The following is a 21,031-nucleotide window of genomic DNA, read 5'->3' as shown; positions in this document are numbered from 1 at the left end:
GAAATAGAAGAGAAACACAAAATGGGAGATGGTAGGTTCTGAATGACGTAGGGGATGAATTTCAGAGATAATAACCGAAGTTTCCCTCTCCCACACTTTTCTTATTGCTTGCGGCCCTCCACCTGCAGAGTCTGGGCTGTTCATTGCTTCAGGGCAGGTGGGGGCAGATGGACCCACCATTCATCAAGTTTCTGAATTTAGACTGTTTTCAGATCCCAGCAGAGGAAACAGTCTGGAAGGGCAAGGCTCTTCTCTACTGCAAGGACTGAGGTTTCGGAGACAGAAGAGGCCTTCTGAGCTAAGAAAGGCTAAAAACCTAGGGCAGGGCGTTTACCCCATGAATTGGACTCTGCAGAAGAATGTGTGATGCTGCAGGGGCGGCTTTTCCGCCTCAGCAGATGTCCGGTTTGGGTTTCTGGTGGGAGGAAGAAGACTGGAAGAGACCTGACCAAAGCCTGGATGCCAGAAGGTTTCTGAGGGTCATGTACTGAACTCCTGGGCTGAGCCCTGCAGGGGTGGGTGCTCCAAAGCAGAACAGACCTGTACCTTCACTTGCCAGGGGCTGAGGTGGTGGCTCAAGAGCTAAGTTCAGCTCGATTATAGAGAAATACAACGAACAGTTCCACTCTTACACCTGAGCAGGTGACTGTGAAAATTCATACTCACTGAAACAGGAGGTTCTTACACAGTTCTCAAGAGACAGCATCCAACTGACGGTGAGCCTCTAAACACGCCAGCTCACAGAAAGACCTCCAACTTCTGAGTCTAGATTGTGTGTGACCCATACATTTCAGCCTATGCTCAAGCCTGAGGCAATGAAATACTAAAGATGGACTCACAGAGGAAGTCCAGTTCTCCCCGCAATAAAGGAAAGACTTCTCACAACTATTCTTGTTACAAAGAAGGAGAGATAAGTCTTCCAGGCACTGGTTGCACAGCTCAGCATCAGTACCTTTTGGTACCAATAATAATGTCAGAAGATGTCAGGGTGAGATAAAAATAAAAGGGGAAGTGAGAGCAGATGGAATGTACCTTCCCTTCCATAACCAGTGTGTTGTACAAAATTTAAAAGTTTAACAAATGAGGATGAAGGAGAGAAGGTTTACAAAGAAAGGAGGGAGGGCTGATGGGATCCTCTTCGCTTTCCTAGTCAGTTCTGAATATTGTTAACGTTTAGTCGATATGACCTGGCTTTTTGCACAACCTTCCCTGAATACTTCCAACTTGTCTTCCCCTCAAAGGTTAACAGCAACAATACTGATGTTGAATAAAGGTAGAAATTGTCTACTGGAAGCGAAATGCTTTCCATGAAGCCTGTGCAGTGCACGGATGGTTTGGAGGCACTGTTATTGCTGCCTGAGGTTGGAGCGGGCACGTAATCAATACTATACTTTTAATGAGAGCCACAGAACAGACTTCAGCCTGTGGGTCTCCAAAAGCTGAGAGTCTCCCTGTTTACAGTCTGCTCTTCAGAGCACTTTTGCCCATTGTTACTGTGTGTGTATCCATCCACACAGTTTTAGTTTATAAAAATCCCAATTTTTATAAGACGCTGGTACTCTCATTCATGCCAATGGGAGAGTGAAATGACCTGGCAATAGGGATCATAAGCTTTAAAAAGTAAGTACGCTTTTTACCTTGGCAATTCCACTCGTAGGAATTTATACTAAGGAAATAATGAAGGATATGCACAAAGATATAGTATAAAATGCTGATTATAATAGTGAAAAAGTGAATAGGACCTATAGGACCAAAAATAGGGCACTGGTGAATAAAGTATGGTGCAGAAAGAAATACAATGGAATCCTGTATAGACAGTCAAACTATTATAGAAGTAAGTTTACTGGTACATAAAGAACTTTACAATATGCTTAGTGAGAAAATTAGACTATAAAACTATCCAATATACTTTTTGGTAATAATATACACATATATAGGAATATAGATGCTCAGAAAGAAATCTATAAAGGCAGACACCAAATTACAACTTGTTTCTGGATGGCTGCATTCTGAGTTTTCTTCCTTTTGCTAATCTGTATTTTCTGATTTTCTACAAGGACTATGTATTATTTGGATATAATTATTTTAAAACTGGGAAAAGCACCTGGCATGTCAGGAGAAGGCGTAGTCGCAGCTACTCACTCTTGTTCCCTCTCGTGGGATAGCGGTCCTGACAACCCTGGTAGGACAGATGTCCCTGAAGTGTCACTTCAGCCTCTCAGGGGAAATGTGATCATGAGAAGCCTGCCTCCATTTTTCTTTCATATCCTGGCTAGAAATTGACACCCTATATGTAATTGAAATCACAGAATTAAAACTTATCTTTGAAGCCAAAAGGACTACACAGTCATTTTTTTCAGAAATGGATGTTTGTGTAACAGAGCATCAGAGGAGCTGTCCGTGTGGGATATTGTCCTCAGCCTTTGATTTCCTGATGAGTATCTTTGGTTATTGCTTTTTACTTATCAACTGTCAACTAGTAATATTGTCTAGTTTTCCAGGTTCCCACTCATAGGACTCTGAATATACAGACCCCATACCATCAAATAACATTGTAGGTGCACCCACTCTTTCACCTCCAGTAGTTTCATTCATCTCAGGTATCGTTTGCTAATTTCATGATCATGTAGATAAGGCTGCCACCTGCTTCTCAAAAAAACCCCAAACAAGTACCTCTAGCCTGCCTTATAAAGAACAAGTCCTGTGTTTTAAAATAAACTACTCTTAGAGGAGGAACACAATTCTTTTAAATTATCAATAAAATAACTTAAATATTAAGTGAATAATTTTATCTAGACGTTATACAAATCCTAGAACCTACAGATTATACCATTAAAAATTAGCCTCTGAAAGTAAGAAACTTGGATAAATCACATCAATCATGGATGATTTAAGAGCAATCTTATTTCCTGGGGAGATGGGTTAGATCAGTGCTCTGTAAAATTTCCGTACAAACAACTCACATGACTCAGGAAGTCAGAAATGGGATTCTGCATTTCCAACAAGTTTCAGGGTGATGCTGTGGTCTGTGGACCACACTCTGAGTAGCAAGTTTTCCAGTGTGGTGATTTTATGTGCTCTGCCAGGCCAAGAATATCCTGTCTGGGCAGCTGACAAAATGTGGAAGGAGCAAATACCCCAACCTGCACCAGCTGGCCTTCTGTGGCTCTCAGCTTCTGCTCAGCCTCCACCTGAGTGACTGCAAGGTCCATACCTGTCAAAAACGACGCTTCCAGGACTGTGGCCTTTTTATTAGTGTTACCTACAAGCTCCATGTTAAATGGCTCCAGCCCTAAGAGAAAGGTCCAGGAACATAAGAAGTGTCTCAAACATGAAGCCACAGTTGTCCCAGAAAGCCTCAATGCCTGGGGGCATGGAAGAGCCACCAGCACCAGGCCCTTCTCCACAGGCAGGAGAGCCAGTTCCTAACTGGAGTGAGGCCAGTGCATTCCCAGGAGGACAGAGGAAGCCTTAAGGGCTCTTTCCCACATAGCTACAGGAGCTGGAGCTGTCAGTGGCCCAGATGCCCCATGCTAGGGAACGCGATAGGTACTTCTGAGTAAAAGCTTTAATCTCACAGTCACTTTGGAAGGCAGAGCCACAAAGCAGGACAGACCAGACAAGAAAATCAGATTGATCTGTCCCACGTGCACAACATCTTAATGGTTTCCGATTGGTCTCTGCAGTCATCGCCACACATCAGGAAGCACTGTGTCATCAGTGATACAATCGTCCAGCACAAGGCCACTCACGGAGAGCCCGTCTAGGGCTGTGGAGTCATTCCAGCTGTGCAGCAGCTCACTCTGAACTTCCATGAGAACAGCTCTGCACATGAACATGACTGTTGGGACAGAATAGGGTCTCAACCAGAATAAAAATGAGAGTAGTTCTTGTTTGGGATTCATTTGATGGAAGTTGCACACTCAAGACCTCCTGGCACACAAAACCCTGACTTATCCTCCATTGAAAATATGTACACATGTTCCCGATATGCATTGATTCGTTTTATGTCGACTGTTGGGTTTACAACAGTTATTAATACTAGTGACACTGCATATTAGTAAGTCAATCAAACAGTGTCACTAATATTAGTAAGCCCTTTGGAATCAGAGGAAGTAGAAAATCAGTGAAAGTAGTGATGGACGTGAACTGAGATACTTAAAATACCTGGCAGGCTGGTCTCTGATGACTGTATTACCATCTAGAACTAACTTCGTCTGAAAGGCGATATTCTAAATTAGAGAAAATCGGTGACTTTTCTTTTGGTGCTTTTACTGCAATAGGAGTGTGAAGCTGGGGATGGACTCGGTGGGTTTTTTAGTCTTTTGGCAAACGTGTGCATATTGCCAACTCCAAACTCATCACAAAATTAAGCCACTTCATTGGCTGAAGTTGTTCTCCATAAGGATTAATGAATAGATTCGAGTTCTGCCTAGATCTTGTGGAATGAGATTCTGAAAGCTATGTGTTCTCAAAATCATAATGGAGAAAAGCATTGTACACAGAAGAAAAAAAAAAAAACTACGGCACTTACAAATGGATCACAGTGAAATTGGCTCGCACCGCCTCTTCCAAGATACCGATCTTCCTTTTTTGGATGTATGTGATAAAAACTGGCTCTAAAGTGAGCAAATTCTTTCAATAAGTTATCGTCTCCCCTAACAGAAAGAAAATAACGAATATTTCATATCCCAAGTCTGGACTGAGCTCTTGGATACGGAGACACAGATCATATATGTTCAAATGTCCCGTCACTGATGAGTTCGACAGCGCGCAATCCCATCTTTTCAAGGTGTTGCTGCTTTGAAAGCTCCTTACATTGTTAATTAAATCACAATGGTCTTATCTTTCCCTGCACGCTGACGGGACCCACAGATGTGGCCAGAGGCAAAATCGAAACGTATGATGCTTCGGTATCCTGAAACAGCAAGGAAACGACGACACCACTGAGAAATGAAAGGGAAAAGACAGCATTTAGAAAGATGCGCGCGTGAGAAAAGGCAACCTCAGGAAGGGACCGTATGTCATCCTGTCAGAGCAGCAAGGCAGACTTGACAAGCCCATGGTGGCTCTAGACCAGCGACAGTGCCTTGCAATGAACCGAAACACCCCAATTTTCCTATTTAAAAAACACCTGCAATCCACCTGACCCTTTTTCCTGGACACCAGTGTGTGTCCAGAGGCCCCCGGCACCAGCTGGACCTCTGTAAGGCCGCCCTCAAGGGCAGGTCATAGACATGGCAGCCCCAGGAAAGCTGAGGGGACAGAAGTCCATGGGACCAATAGCCTGCAGAAGCTCGGGGCCAGCAGGGAGAGTGTAGGCAGGAAACAGGGAAGCTACCTGAGTCACTGGAAGGACAGAGCAGGAAGTCAGGGAAAGAAAGTTAGGGAAGAAATCGTAGGGCAGGAATCTGAGGCCTGGAGGAGGGAGGTGAGGACAGATTCGGTGACTCCCGCCCACCCATGACATGTGCCTTTTTTCTACAGCTTTTTGCTACATGCTCCTGGGCTCAAATGAGAACGCATTGCTCATGGCCATTTCTCCATAATTTCAGACACACAGAATTCCTCGGGGCATTGCCAAGAGCCCTCTGTATCATTTCAACTCACTTTTTATCACGTGTGCTCTGAAAAGCCTGAAGGGGCACAAAACTGCAAGGCAGTCCTGCCGTCACTGGCAGGTGAAGAGTTGACGACTCTACTTGAGGTTCAAGAAGGAACAGTCTTAGGGCACAATTAGTAGGGCAACTAGAGAAGAGGCTCTTGGAGAAGAGTCTCAAACAGAGAGAACTAGTTAATTCTTTGACTGCCTCCTACCGGCATTATCCTGGGGCTAGAGACCCACAAGAAGTGGTATACTGTCCTGAAAATATCATTTTTTCAGCTCCCAGCATCTTCTAGGAGGAATTCTCCAAGTATCATTACGATCTTTATTTGAAGGGAAATATTCAACCACACACGAGAATTTCATTAGCATTACGTAGCACAGTTCATGTTTTTCCCCCAGCATAATTATTGTTTTTCTTTTATTCTGTTTATAAAATTCCCCCTTTCTATTTAAATCGCTTAAGAATGCAAATTGTACACAGTGGCTTGATGATCTTCTAACCAGGTTGCTGGAAAAAAACAACCTAAAATTCTGAGAGTATAAATTAAATTCAGCTTCCTAAGGAAGTATTAGGCTTTACTGAGATCTCCTGAGTGCTAAGAGTGGGCTTAGTTTTGCAGAAAACACAAAGAAAGAGCCTTTCTGCCCATCAATCTAAAAAATACAAACGGACAAGTCGCAATTAGAAAAAATTCATCCACATAAAATCAAAACATCCATTAAAGAAGCCCCCCTCAGCCACTCCCCTGAATTGAAAGTGACACTGGACACAGTCAACAGAAATGCGATTCTTTCACCCAAGAGGTCGAGGAGAAGCAGGAAGCCCAATGATCTCATGGCGCCCCCCTTCCACTTACTTGAGGGGAGGGGGGATAAAAAGCAGCAGCTGCCCCTCACCACAGGGTCTCTACCGCCACCGACTTATGGGCAGCTCACAATACAGAAACTCAAACTGATTCTGAACAGCGCTCACTTGAGGGTTAATGCTACGGGCCACTAGAGAGAATGCCCATCCTCTGGACTCTTACTCTGGGATCAAGGAGAAAGATACAGTGTCCTTGATTCTTCACTACTTTCCTCCCTCCCTTCTCCTCTCTTTTTAGAGGAGTTTCTAAGACAGTCACAGCTGAGCATCCCAGAGCTCCTGGAGAGGTCCTTAGAGGTCATTCAGCCCAACTTCCTCATTCCAAAGAGGCGGAAACTGAAGCTCACAGAGTGTAAATGACTTGCCCTAGAGCATACACCTAATGTATGGTGGAACCTGGACCGGGGCCTAGGACACCTGAACCCCACACCGCTGCTCTGGTACTTTGTCTTAGGGATGACTTTCTTCTTCTGCCATCAGGGGCAGGCAGTGTGAAGAAGCAGTCCCTGCATTCCAAGAAGAAAACCGGCAACTAAATAGAGTGCTGTTCTTGCAGGAAGCTCTGCTGACAGTCCTGGTAACGACAGAAACCAACTGTGGACAGACAGAGTCTAAGCCCAGCTCTCCCCAAGGAAGCACTCAGGCCTCTCTGAACTCAGGAACAGACAGGTAAAGGGGCATCAGGTGAATGTGCGGGAAGAACCACTTGCACACACAGAAAAGTCCACTTCCTAAAAGTAAATGGTAACCAATGCTCAGATCCCAATCAGGAGTCAGGAATCATTCAGAAACAAGCCATTCAGTGGCGAGAGGCTGACAGATCGCAGGACAATGACCATGAGGCGTCAGAGCTGCTTCCAGGACCAAAATGTGGGAACTGGGACCGACGGGTCAGCCCTCTGGGCCCGTGGTCACACAGAAGGTGCTGGCACCGAGTTGGCTGTGACAGGGAGAGTGAGCCTGGAACTGTACCATTCAGGAGAAACAGCAAACTTCTACTCAGTCCTCTGAGTGATTATCTAGCTTGTGGGGAAATGCTGTTTTTAACATCTACTTGGAAAATACTTTTTATTATTGCAGCACTGTTGAACCTATGTGTTAAAGGACAGATTTAAGACTCTAGGTTTAATACTCTCTTTTTCTTTTCAGAAAGGGTCCACTCTGTTACGTTTAACTGAATGCATAAGGGTCCTTCTCCTGTGTATGGGTGCGGCCAGGATTGACGCTTCTGGCTGGAAGGAAAGGCAGTTCAGGCAACATAGAGAGCAAAGACAGCCAGAGGCCCACCAGTATCCTCCCCTCCCCTCTTCTTCCTGCCCAGAACAAGGATGTGATGGCTGTGGTAGACGCAGCCATTCTGTAACTTTGAGGCAACCCTGAGGATGGAGGCCAAAACCTGAGGACTGTGTAGCACACCCACACTGCCTCCTCTGGACTTTTTTTTTTTTTTTTTCCATTAGAGGAAAACAAACCCTTACTTAAGTCATTTTTTTCTCTATTACTGGTAGTCAAATACATTTCCTAACTGAAATATGAAACGCATATACACCCTCACTCACCAAGAGGCCCCAACACTGAAGAATGAGGCAGGACTCGCCAAAAATTTAAAGAGAAAAGGAACAGCAATAAAAGGCTATCAATCCCAGTTGCACTAAGAGAAATTCCAACTCAGAGATCGCAATTAAAATAATGGGGAGGAAAACATCCCAAACCAAATTACCCATGTCGCTGACAAGAAAGGCGCTTTATTGTGACCCAGAGGACTGCTTTGGGAGCTACAAATTGAGCAAAGGACTTCGGGCAAGTATTTTATAAAAATCATTCTTAAAGAAATGTAGCCTCTGGGCAAAACTGAAAATGACAGGGGGGAGGGAGAGAGAGAGAGAGAGAGAGAGAGAGAGAGAGAGAGAGAGAGGGAGGGAGGGAGGGAGGGAGGGAGGGAGGGAGGGAGGGAGGGAGGGAGGGAGGGAGGGAGGGAGGGAGGGAGGGAGGGAGGGAGGGCGTGCTTTCTCTGATTTTAGGAACGCAGAAGCTTCAGGGAGGAAATGCAAATCACTGGAGCATTATTCTCTAATTTATTACTAACGGTTCTTAATAACTAAGGGGCAATGCTGGGTCTCCAGTTGGCTGAAATGATCAGAAATTGCTCGCTGCAGTTATACTAACTAAATATAATTTGACACTAAATAACCATCCCAGATATACAGCTTTCCACACAGTCTCTCATTGCAAAGGAAAACTAAGCCATAACATTAATAAACAGAATAATCCAATTAAGTGTCTTTCCATTTGGGAACTATTTAGAATTGAGAGCTTATCAGGATAGTGAGACAGGCCAAAACAATTCAGTGTTTACCGACTCAAAACATCAGGGCGTTTATTGTAAGAAAAATTTTTTGTTATTTTAAAATAAGTGTTTAATCAGTCTGAATGGCTCTGTAGTGACCTTCATCACTGTAAATTGTTCCTAGATATAATGCCTAATGTCCCATAAATAGATTTACATGTAATTTAATATTCAATACAAGCACCTTTTTCTATGCTCAGAGTATGTTTATAAACATACTTTTTTTTTTTTTTTTTTTACCATATATAATCATCATCTGTGGTATCTGCCTGCAGGTACAGAAATACACAGGAGGAAATCTGCCCAACAGAGGAACTGGGGCCACCTCATTATCCAATGAATGTACTCTGAGCTGTGAGCCCAAGGACAGCAGGTATTTGATACATGTTTGTTGAATGAATGAGTTACCTCAGCTTTGTCAGAGAAGGTATTTTCCAAGCATGCGGGTTAATAAAGCCTGGGCTAGTTCCTCCAGGCTGAATTTTCCCGGGGAAAGTAGTGGCACGTCTAGCCCTCAAATCAAGGTACAATCACATTCTCCAGGAAAAGCCTCCACTTTTCTCCACTCCCCAGAGAAGCCTGTATCACATCCTTTGGCCAGGATACCTTCGGAGAGTCTTTCTATTAAAGCAAGGGTTACGTGGATGGCCTTCTCTACACACAGAGATGGGACTGACCCCCAGGGGGACTCTGAAGACAAAACTGAAGAACATTTAAGCCATACTTACTGCTGGTGGAGGACATGTGGCTGTAGTCAGACCTGAAACACAAAACCTTAGTATTAGTAGGATTAGACATTATTTTTCTCTCCAAGTGATCTCTTCAAAGTTGAATTTTAAACAGTCAGTGGTAAGTAGCATTTAACTGATAAAGAAATGCCCCAAATTAAAAACTCTCATGCTGCGGACTGTCTTGTGCAGAATCAAGTTATGTCTGGATTTGAAAGCACAACTTTAAAGGCATTCTAGAAATCCGGGGTCCTTCATATGGGCTCTGTGAGTCTCCCAGATGGGAGACCAGATGGGTCCCGAACCATCTAAATTTACTGGCAAATTTTTGAGTGGAAGCTTATTTTCCCGGAGAGAACGCTCAAAGTTTTCAGCAGACTCTCAAAGGGGTTCATGACTCCCACAAAAGGTTAAACCACTGCAAAAGGTTAAACCCTTGAAATGTCAGCACCACCCCTCAGGGAAATGTTTCTTTGCTGATGTAAGCAGAGGCGAGGTGGACCCTGGGGAGAAGGAACCCTGGCTGGGAGGGCTTCCATATTCAAGGCCTGGCTGACCATCAGGTAACACACAAGCACAGTGATGGTTGATTTCAGTTCCATCTAGGAAGAAATCCTGCTAGATATTAGAGTAACAGGATGTGGGCCGTGATCTGGAAAGGGAAAAGGCAGGGTTAGGGCCGGGGTGAAATAAGCCATCAGTTTGTATGCTGAAAAATCAGCCGCTGGCATTCGGCCTCTGTGAGAATGGGAATGCGGCCAAGAACGTGTCTGCTTAATCTCTGCTAAGCTTCTGCTCCACTTGTGTGGCTCTTAAACCGTCCCTCTCTGGCAACGTACATGGTATAGAAGCTATTGGTTTTCTCCCCCACAGTGTCCCCAAGTCATTCTTGGTAGGAAATTAAGCTCTCAGGCATGGAGGAGTTTATTCTACCAAGGTTGTAGTTAGGGGACATAGTTATGCAAATAAAGTGGTTAATTATGTTTAATTTTATAGATATACACTCCTTTCATTTACTTAGTCTCAGGCTGCCTTTCTTGAATCATCCAATTTTTACTCCATTGAGTTTCTTACCACATTAAAAGGATATATACAAAACTTTTTTAAAAAGTCATGAAAAGCATGCCTCTCACTAATTCAAACAACCTACATCTCCCACACAAAATCATGCACCGACTTATTGCTAGAGGAACAAAATGGAAGAAAAACAGCATGTGATTTTCTCTTTCCAAATGAAATACTCTAGTTGTCACAGAGTCCCTGAATTTCAAAACTGGAAAGAATAACAACTACTAACATTTGCATATCCCTTTATATACTACAAACTGCATCCACAGAGATCTCATCCAATTTTTTATATCATTGATTAGGAAACTAAAGTGATAGTATCTGTAAGGAGACCAGGAGGTGAGGCTTGAACTAGGCAGGCAGAGCGGTGGTAAGGAAGGAGTTAGAAGGGAGAAGGGATTGGATAGAGCCCGGAGAGATGCTGGCTAAGGGAAAAGGGAGAGGAGATGGAGGGAGAGAAAATGAGAGAGGAGAGTCAGGGACTAAGCACATTCTGAAATGCAGGATTTGTAACCCCAGTGTTGGTGCGTTAAATTCTTTCTGGAACCAGGCAGGACAATACTTAGAAATGTAACTGTACATATATGCAGTGAAAACTCAACCAACATCCACTGTGGGAGATGCAACAGCAAAACAATTCCATTACAATATGATCATCTTAAGAAGGCCAGGCTTCAAAGAAATTGCAGGACAATTCCCATAAAACATTCAGTAAGAATGTGCAATCGTATTTATTTTATTTTTAAAATTCTGTCAGTATTTTCAGCTAGGATCTTCCAAATACTCTTGAAGCATATGGGTTTCGCATATGCATACATTTTAAAGATCTGCATACAGATGGATACCTATGTAGAATGAAATTTACATTCAAAACATATTCCAAGAATCTTAAAGTGCAACGGGGGTATTTTAGGGCAGGTGCTGGCATAACGGATGCCCCTGCCACGAATCTCTCCATATTTCTCATGATGGAAGGCGCCGCCCAGGTCAGGCCTGCCAAATGGTCGGTCTTCTGTCACTCTCGCCCTGCTCCAATTCCTTCCTCATGCAGCAGCCAATCTTTGCAAGGCACAAATCTGATCATGTCCCTCTCTGGATGACGTTCAAGCTTGACAGTGCACAACAGTGCACCCCTCTTTCTATGACTGATGGCCTCTGCCCAGCTCTGTAGTCTCATCCATCACCCCAACTTCCACCCCTGTCCACCATCAAAACAGAAATCAAACAAAGAAAAGTCACCTCAAACTTCACATTACTCTCCAGCCTCTGGTCCTGGTGACGTAATTTGTACTCAGTTGCCGTAACGATGGAGATACAATTTTAAACTGCTCTTTTCACTAAACTCCATCATAAAATGCTGCTACATGGTTTCTGTAACTATAATTTTAGATAAGGTGATGTACTATCATTTAGTCACCCACTTCCCTTTTGTTGGCTATACGATTGTTCCCGATTGTTCACTTCTGCAAAGCACATGGTGATGAGAAATTTATAAATACAGCCTGATATTTAATTTCCTTGGAAAACTTATCATGATGCGGAATGGGGGCTGAGTCAAGGTATGAAGACTTTTATAGTTCTTAAAATACATTCCAAATAACCCCAAAAGGTTATTTACTAGAAATAGGGCTGGTGAAAGACAAGCTGTAAAGCTTGGAAAAACTGTATGCATAAATAGGTTCAAACAATTTCAGATACTGAGTATGGTTCTCCGGAGGGATGTGTACTCCCAGCTTTTTTGGGTAGGAGGAAGCAAGCTGCAGGGTACCTGTCTTGGGAATTTTGCTTATTGGTCTCACATCCTAAGAATTTATCCAGCTGGCTCTGAATGAGACATTCAGCTTTGCCAGAATGAAGCGTGCAAGGTGAATCCACAAATTTGAGGATGAAAAATTTGTGGACACATGATACAGATGAGCAGAATAATACAAGGATTATATAGACTCACATGCCTGACACATAGAGTAAACGCATTTTCAAACGTCACATTTATTTAGTATCTGTGCCAATAATGAACAGAAAGTAGGATGTGGTCCCTTGACTGTACTTCAGTTATACGTATAGGGGTTAAACATAAAGGGGTCTGCACTCAAGATAGTTTTCCACCGTCAGCAGCCTACTTGCCAATTTTGATATTTATAGAAAATGGATACCTTCCTAAATTCTCTTTTCCAGGGAAATCCTGGGATAAGAACTGACCTTGGCATTTCAGTAAAACACCAGCTCACTGCACCACGGACCTCATCTGTTAACTCCCAGTCCATTGAATTAGACGCCATGGTAATTTAGAGCTATCTAGCTCCACCTTGAACGCAAAGACAACAGAGTACCTAATAGATCATCTTGTCTTCTATGCAACATTTCCCCATCTAAAACTCTTTAAGCCTGTCCCCTGTAAAAATGGATTCTACCTATTCCTTTCCATCCACCTGTTTATAAACTCTAGACCTGTGAACTGTTTATCACTGAAATCACAGTGACGCATCCGTTGGAGTTCACCCAAGGATAAAGAGCATGGTGTGACCCTATGTTTTCAGAAGCTCAGTGACAGCTGCCACAGACGTGGAGATCCACTAATGCCAGGTCAAACTTCTGAATGAAAATAATCCATCAGCTATGGTTATATTTGAAAGACTGGCTTAGAGGCCAAATCTGGGAGACAGCACTAATGCAACACCCACTGGAAAACATTCATCTTAGCCTTTTGTTTGGGTTTACAAAACACTGCCTGTCCCTCTGTTAAGAGACTCTGTTTCTTAAGACAGTTGACCATGGTCAGTAGCCAACTTGCCAGTTTTTTCTAACAGCAAGTACATAGAAGCACAAGGCTTGTCTTCAAGTGGATCTGGAAAGTGGGAGTTTCAAAACGACATCAACCGCCACAGAAGAATGCTAGTTTGCATTCAGTCTTAGCCTGTATTGCTGGGGGCGTCAGACAGCAAAGGTAGCATTTCGAGCAAAAGAAAATGTCTGAGCAGAAAACAAGAATTAATTCCAGACCAAATAGCTCTTTGAAAGGCAACTTCACTAGGCAGGAGGTGTGCTGGAGACGCAAGCTGCGAGCTAGGCCACTAACTAGCCACGCGCCCTCTGAAACCTCCGTTTCCTCATCTTCCAAATAAAAATAATGATCAGATTGAGGCATGTGCTGTACTATTTCAGGTGTTCTGAACAGTAATCAAGTTGCTTAAGGCATTTAAAAGCATCAGAGCCTCTACTGTGATGCGTAACAAAGAACATATGGTCTTGAGTGCACCTGGAGAGGTACATTTTTATTTATATAAAACTCTAAGTTTACCATTTGGAGTGTTTCATAAGAAATAATAATGTACTGAGGGTTTACTTATGCCAGGCACTGTTCTCTGGGCTTTAAGTGTATAGACCCATTTAATCCTCACAGCCACCCTATGAGGTGAGTACTAGTACTATCGTCATCCCCATCTTACAAAGGAGAAAGCTGAAGGCAGGGAGAGGGTAAGTAACTGGCTCAAGGTTCCACAATTCCTAGGTGGAGGAGCCAGAATTTGAACCCCAGCAGGCTGGCTCTGTGGACTGTAACTTTCAAAGGGATCAGCACAGTCTGTCTACTGGCAGCGGAATCCACGAAGGTTCTTGGAAGCACTTCCGATATGCTGCTGAAAGGACCAGTCATCAGCTCAAGCGACAGCCGCACATCTCCCTTACTCCTATGTTCTGTTCACCCCAGCCTAGCAACAGTCCCTCTCCCCCAAACCCTGATGATCTCAACGACCCACTGTCTCTCTCCGCCTGCCCCCAGGTGGGTGAACACTGCTGCAGGAAAATCAATGGCAAGGTAGACTAGTACCTTCATATGTAATCACTAATCTTGACTGGGGTCTCACTCACCATCGCCCGGAACAACAGTGTCAAGTCTCCATTCTCCTGGGGGACGGGGGGCTGCATTTGCACTGAACGGAAACCCATCTTCCCTTCTCTCCCACTGGGTGCAACAGGGATGTCCCTCCTCTTTCCAAAGCCAATCTGTCCACGTGACCTGAAGTTCACCTACCTGCACATTTTCAGAAAGCTGACATTACAGATATCCGTTTTTCTCCTGCGTAGTTATCATTCCCCATTTACAGAATCCCTTCTATGAGCATTTATTGCCCAATTCATGCCTACGTTTAAGAAATCCTTCCCTCATCCCACTCTCCCCTCCAGCTACTGTCACTTCTCACCCCTCCCTTTCCCAGACAAAGGGCTCCAGCCACCTCCTCCTCCACTACTCCTCTGCCTTTTCATCATCTCCCTTTAAAAAGAAGGGAGATGACTTCCTCATCCTGATTTGTTTCTCAACAGCACAGCTGATCTCTTTCCTTTCTTCCCTTGGCTTCTAGGATATCACCTTCTTCCTTTTTTCATTTCATGCCTAATTTTTCTCAGCCTCCTTTATCAGCTCACCCTCCTTTACCTGACATTTAAATGCTGTAGTTTTTCAAGGCTGGTCTTAAATAGTACCTGCTTCCCAGATTTGTTGAAGGATTAAATGAATTAATGAAACATGTTAAGTCTTAGAATGGTACCTGGCACATAGTAAACGCCAGGCTCGTGTCTGCTATGAACTTTAGTTGATCGAATCCACTCCTAGGGCTTCAACTGCCATTTTTAGGCTGCCGGTTCCCAACTGCAGTCCTCCTGTCTGACCTCCTCTCTAGGTAGATTACTCGACTGCTGACTCATCATCTTTACTTGGATGTCTCCCAATACTTCAAACCAGCATGATGAACATGAAACTTACACCCTGCCCAAACGTGGTTTGGAGGGGATCACAGGCTACTCTGAGAATCTGATGAAAAACAGTATCTTAGAAAACGTCACAAAGCCCATCATTCTGCATGCAACTTAAAGCAATTCATGCACCCCAAATTAAGGCTCCCTGCCTGAGTGGATGTGTCACTTGAGCTGACTCTTGAAAGAAGAGTAGAGTTTCACCTGGCGGACAGGCGTGCCAGGTGGAGAAGGGCCTAGGGGCAAAGAGGGCGGCTTGACACAGGTGAGGAATTGGAAAAAACCCAGCTGATGTGGTTATATGCAGGGTGCAGGGACGAGCCTGCCAAGTGACAAGGCCAGAGAGAGAGAGGGGTGGGGACCCCATGAACACTGGGGCTTGTAGGCCATGCTAAACCCTTCGCGCTTTATAGATGACAGAACCACTAAAAGTTTGCAAGGCAGAGAGACACGATCCGATTTGCGTTTTTAAAAATAATGATAACACACACATACTGAGCAAGCTTTCTTCATGCTTTCTACACAATCTCGACAGGTAGCTGTATGGAAGCTGGAGAGGGTAAGAGGTGGCAAGCTCTGGAAAAGCAGGGAAACTGAACGGTTTTTTAATACGTAATCTCAGCTTTAAGGGATATATGAATATGCAGCAAATACAAGACTGAGAAGCATTCACTGCAACTATCTCATTTAAGTGCACGCCACTTGACCTTTAGCTTAAGAATGCTACGGAGGCAATAAGAATTCTTCAAACAATTCTGTCCTGTTAACTTACACACTTAAGACAGAGACAGCGAGGCGTCAGCAGCTCAGCACGCCCCTCCCAGGAGCCCCGACAGCTGTCATGCTGTTCGTTGGGTTCCTGGGGTGATGACACTCCCGGGTCAGGGCTTTCTCTCCGTTTCTCCGAGAGAGCCCTGGCATAAAAGATCTGTTTCAGGTGAGCTCTGCACGTTGAAAACCAATGGACCCGCCGGTGCTTTATTTAACCCAGCTGAAAATGACCCGATTACTTTTGTTGTTTCTTCTACTCATGTTCAGCTAACTGGGGCGGGGCGGGGTGGGGGTAGGTGGGGGAAGCCAAGGATCTTCAGTTAAAGTTGATAAATGCCCCACATACAAAGCGTGGGAGAAAGCACAGGAGTTCAGTATTTGGAGTCAGGTTACAACACTGCAGTGTAACAGGGTTCTGTAGCGAACCATCAATGATCACAAGTGCGGATAACAGGGAAAGCCCATTGCAGGGTAATTGTTTGGGGGCAGTAAACTCCTGGATTTCGGTTCCAGTGGATAGAGGCTGTAAGGAAGGGTGGGGTTGGGCAGGCGGGGTGGGGGGGGGCTGCCTAGGGAGCCTTTCGCCGGGTCAGGTGTGACCCTAGGTCTATTCTGGGCCTGGACTCTCTTCCTGTCCTCTCAGGGTTGCCAAATCCTTAGATCTATGTCTAAATCTCCCCAGCCTTCTTGGAATGAGGATTTCTGTGTTCTGGGCAGCTCCAGCCCTCCCCCCTGGGTTACTGCAGATAGGCAAAGACACCCTTTCCTTCTGGGTCGGTACCCGCATCCTGGATGTAGCCCTGACTCTGCACCGGGAAGTCCTCTAGAGACAGGGGCTGGGCGGAAGGCTTTACAATGACGTTCGTCTCCTAAAAGACATTCAGTCTTTTGTCCCACTCAGGAAAACAGTGTTGCTCGGAGAGGGTTAATTAGTCTCCAAAGGTTTGGACTAATTGTTTGAGTCCGCCGAAGAGAAGAGGACATTTTTAAAAATAAGCAAGGCTAGATCATAGCACCATCTTCATCCCACCTGTGCCCAAGGCAAGCGGCTCCAGCTGGGACAGGTGCGCTCAGAAGTGAGGAAGCTCGGCGGGGCAGTGGAGGAGCTGGGGAGGGCGTCTTGGCAAGCACAATAAAGCCGTAAAATGAAAAACGCCATCCTCTTAGAAGACTTCTGAAAGACTCTTAGGTCTCACGTGTCCTACCCGCTTTACCTTTTCTCCCCACCCCCAGACCCCCATCCTGGACTCCAGGGGGTTCCGGAGCAACAATAAGAAAGTCCTCGCGGAAGGTGGAAACAAGTGCAAGAGCATCCCTTGTCTCTCTAACGGTGATACCGGGGGACACTGCATTTGCCCGGCACTCCGCATCAGCTCAGTGATGACGGAGGGCAAGAGGGTCTGGGGTGGTGTGGGCTGCGTGGGGTTACTCTGAACCTTGAGTCCTTCCACTTTTCTGCCCTCCAGGGTGGGGCCCGCCCTGACCGGGGCAGCCACGGACCCCGCCGCTCTGCCCTCAGGGCCGGCCCAGCAGACAGCGGGCTCGCCACAGCCCCTCCGGTTTCCCCAGGGGACCCGGCAGGAGAAACGGTCCCCGCAGCCGCGTCCCGCCGAAGCGACTCCGGCGCGGGGTCCAGGAAGGTCCCGGGCCGGGAGGAGCCGCCGCGCAACTCGGAGTGGCCCCCGCCCACTGCCCGGCCCGCGCCGCTCACCCTCCGGTCTCTGCGCCCGAGTCCACGCAGTCATCCTCCTCGCCGCTACCCGCCTTGGGGTCCATGGCGCGTTCCCCGCCGCGCTCCGCTCGCGGGCGCCGGCGTGACCCGGGACGGGCTCCCTCCGGGCCGCCCAGCGCAGCCCGGACCAGCCCGAGCTGGCTGGGCTCCCTCTGAGCGTCTCACGGCCCGGGATCCGGCAAACAACTCAGGAGCCACCCCGCGCCGCGCCCTCTCCTGGCCGCGCCCAACCAGGCCCCCGGGGCTGCTCCCGCCCCGCCCCTCGCCGCTCGGCCGTGCAAGCGTGTGCGCGCGCAAGAGGGTGAGTGGACGGAGCGCGTGTGCGCGCGGGGGTGTGCACGTGAGCCAGGGTATGTGCGTACGCAAGAGGGCGTGTGCACGCGGTGTGAGCGCGCGCGGGGGGATGTGTGCAGAATATGTGCGCGCGCAAGAAAGTGTGTGCATGTGCGCGAGGGTAGGTGCGCGCGCAAGAGGGTGTGTGCTCCGGCTGTGAGTCTGTGCGCGAGCTCGCGTGAGCCCGCGTGTTGCACGCCTATGAGTGGTGTGAATGCATGAGTGGGCGAGGTCTGTGTGGTCGTGCGCACTTGTCTTTGTGGTTCGCTGTGGGTTGGTATGTATTTGTATGTGCACGCTTCTGGGTGTCTGCTGACCGCGTGTTCCCGTCTGTGCTTTGTGACCGCGTGTGATGTCTGAGTGAGCCGTGCCTCTCCCCTGGGCCCACAGTCCCGGAATTCAGAATCCTAGGGATTGCCCGGAGGTTCCTCAGCCCCAGCGTCGCGAGTCCCACCGAGAAACCCCCAGCCGCACGGTGAAAGCAAGGAGGAATCAGTTCTACTTCTGGACCAGTTAGAACATCTAGGTGTTTTCGTACAGTTCCCTCAGAATTGCCAACAGTGAATTCATTATCACCTTTCTTAGCACAGGTCTGAGTGGCTTCCCACCACCAACGTGCCAGTTTACAATTGGTGTCATGCATTCTTTTGCTAGTTAAAAAAAAAAAAAAAGCCTTTAAAAATAACTTAAAGACCATTGCAGGCACCTGCATTCAGGGGTTGTTGTTGTAAGAGGATAATGGATGTTTGTAAAGTACCCCACTCAGCACCTGGGGTGAGTTAATGATCACCGTTGGAGGGCCTCACCGCCTCTTAGTAGGGTGAGGCTGGATGGAACTTGGGGGCAGGGAGAATCAAAACAGTTTGGATTTAATTCTGACAGCCCTGTCCAAGCCATTGGGAGGCACTCATTTCTTCTTTCTTCTGTTTTAAAGCAAGTTATTTAACCTCTTTTAGCCTTTATTTATTTATCTGTAAGATGGGACTATTGATATCTACCCTAGAGCCTGTTGTGAATTTAATGAGATCATACATAAAAATACGTAGCATTGGTCCTGATACATGCTAAGCACTAGTACCAGGCAGCTATCATTACTTTTAAAGCATGAGCTAGCTACATTCCCAGTCTCAATTTGCAAAGCAGTGACAAGTGGTATCACTGAAGGGGAATCCATTGTCTTTCCTCTCTCCCTCTCCCCTCCCTTCTGTTCTTTCTTCCTACTTACCTAAATGTCACTCCTTTTGATTCTTATCTTAATTAAATTACATAAAAGAGAAATCCAACTAAACAAAAGAAGAATAGACATGCAATCTCATCATCAAGAAAAAACACAGGTAAATATGCCAACCCCAAATCTTAACTGAATTGTCCTTACTGAGCATAAAATTCCTTGCACACAAAACAGAAATGGATATATTATACTCAATTTGTGCTCATTAGCTGGAAGAAAGGAGCATGCCAGTTCAAAGGAGACTCCCCCCACCTCTCACCCCATGTACCAATTCCTAAAAGAAAATTCTCAGATGAGGCTAAAGGAATGTTGTGAGAGATTTAAAGCACAATGTCATTAATGACCATCTTAAATTTATCCATGCAGTTGATAACTAAATACCAAACAGGAGGCTGAATTCTGGATATACAAATAAGGGAAAACAGCAACAGATATGAGGCCTGCCCTCACTGAGCTTATAATCAGGAGAGGGAGACTTATTAAACAAGTATATATTAAAATATATATATAAAACATCAGTGGAGATGAATGCTGTGAAGAAAAGAACAGTGTGCCCTGAGAGAGAATGTAATTCAAGTTGGAATGTCAGGGAACGCTCTCTTGGGAAGGCATATTTAGCTCTCTTCTGCCTCAGGGCCTTTGCACTTGCCATTTCTTCTCCCTGGAATAATTTCTCCCAGATTTTCTGCAAGGCTCCTACCACATGTCTTTCAGGAGTCTGTTCAAATGGCCCCTCATCAGAGAGCCCTTCCCAACTAAACCCATCACAGTATCCCCTACCTTGCTCTGCTCTTTCTTATAACTCTGCCAGCACGTAACATATGATAAGTTTGTTGACTAATTACCTGTTCTTTCTTCCCCAATCCTATCCATGGAATGCCAGCTCCAGGAGAGCAGGGACTCTGTTTTGTTCACTGCTGTATTCCCAGCACCTGGAATAGTCCTTCGAGCAATAAATACGTGTTGAGTGAATGAAAGGGAAGCAGCCCCAGCGTGGAGGGGGTTAGTGAGGAGAGGTTTCCCAGTGCGGAGACCAGCAAGTGTGTGGCAGGACAGGGCCCTGAGCATTTGATTAGAGAGGGAGGGAAGGAAAGCTGGGGGACCAGAAGAACACAAAATGGCAAAGATGACAGTGAGGCAGTTCTATACACATGTAACATCTCCCCGAAATCAATAGGTCATTATAGCCTATTTGAAAAGTAGAAGGACAGGGCTTCCCTGGTGGTGCAGTGGTTGAGAGTCCGCCTGCCGATGCAGGGGACGCGGGTTCGTGCCCCAGTCCGGGAAGATCCCACATGCCGCGGAGTGGCTGGGCCCGTGAGCCATGGCCACTGAGCCTGTGCGTCCGGAGCCTGTGCTCCGCAATGGGAGAGGCCGCAACAGTGAGAGGCCCGCGTACCGCAAAAAAAAAAAAAAAGAAAAGTAGAAGGACAAATACAGTGTGCATGAGACCAGGTTAAAGGGAGTGATAAAAGTGGCCAAATAGGTAAGTCCAATGAACATTCTGCTACCTTGTTATCCTTACAGCCACGAGGGAACCTACCTTTGTCTATTCTGTGTAGGGACAATTCATATTTGTCACCTCATTTAATCCTGCAC

The 21,031-nt window shown here is 46.0% G+C and overlaps 1 protein-coding gene across 1 annotated transcript in view; it reads right to left on the bottom strand.

Annotated features, from left to right (window-relative positions):
* The window catches only part of FAM124A (family with sequence similarity 124 member A), a 106,026-nt gene extending 88,046 nt beyond the window's left edge, over positions 1 to 17,980 (bottom strand). The window contains exons 1-2 of the mRNA XM_082675776.1: positions 17,848 to 17,980; positions 9,549 to 9,580 (exon numbers count right to left, since the gene is read on the bottom strand). Of these exons, the coding sequence (XP_082531902.1) occupies positions 9,549 to 9,580; positions 17,848 to 17,912 (97 nt within the window). The 5' untranslated portion in view covers positions 17,913 to 17,980. The remainder of the gene's footprint in view (positions 1 to 9,548; positions 9,581 to 17,847) is intronic.
* Between the last annotated feature and the right edge of the window lie 3,051 nt (positions 17,981 to 21,031).

The sequence above is a fragment of the Grampus griseus genome (genome assembly GCF_964374135.1).
Source record: "Grampus griseus genome assembly, chromosome: 18".
In the NCBI taxonomy this organism is placed as follows: Eukaryota; Metazoa; Chordata; class Mammalia; order Artiodactyla; family Delphinidae; genus Grampus; species Grampus griseus.
Note: the sequence above shows the minus strand (reverse complement) of the source record. Positions and strands in the feature narration are given on the sequence as shown.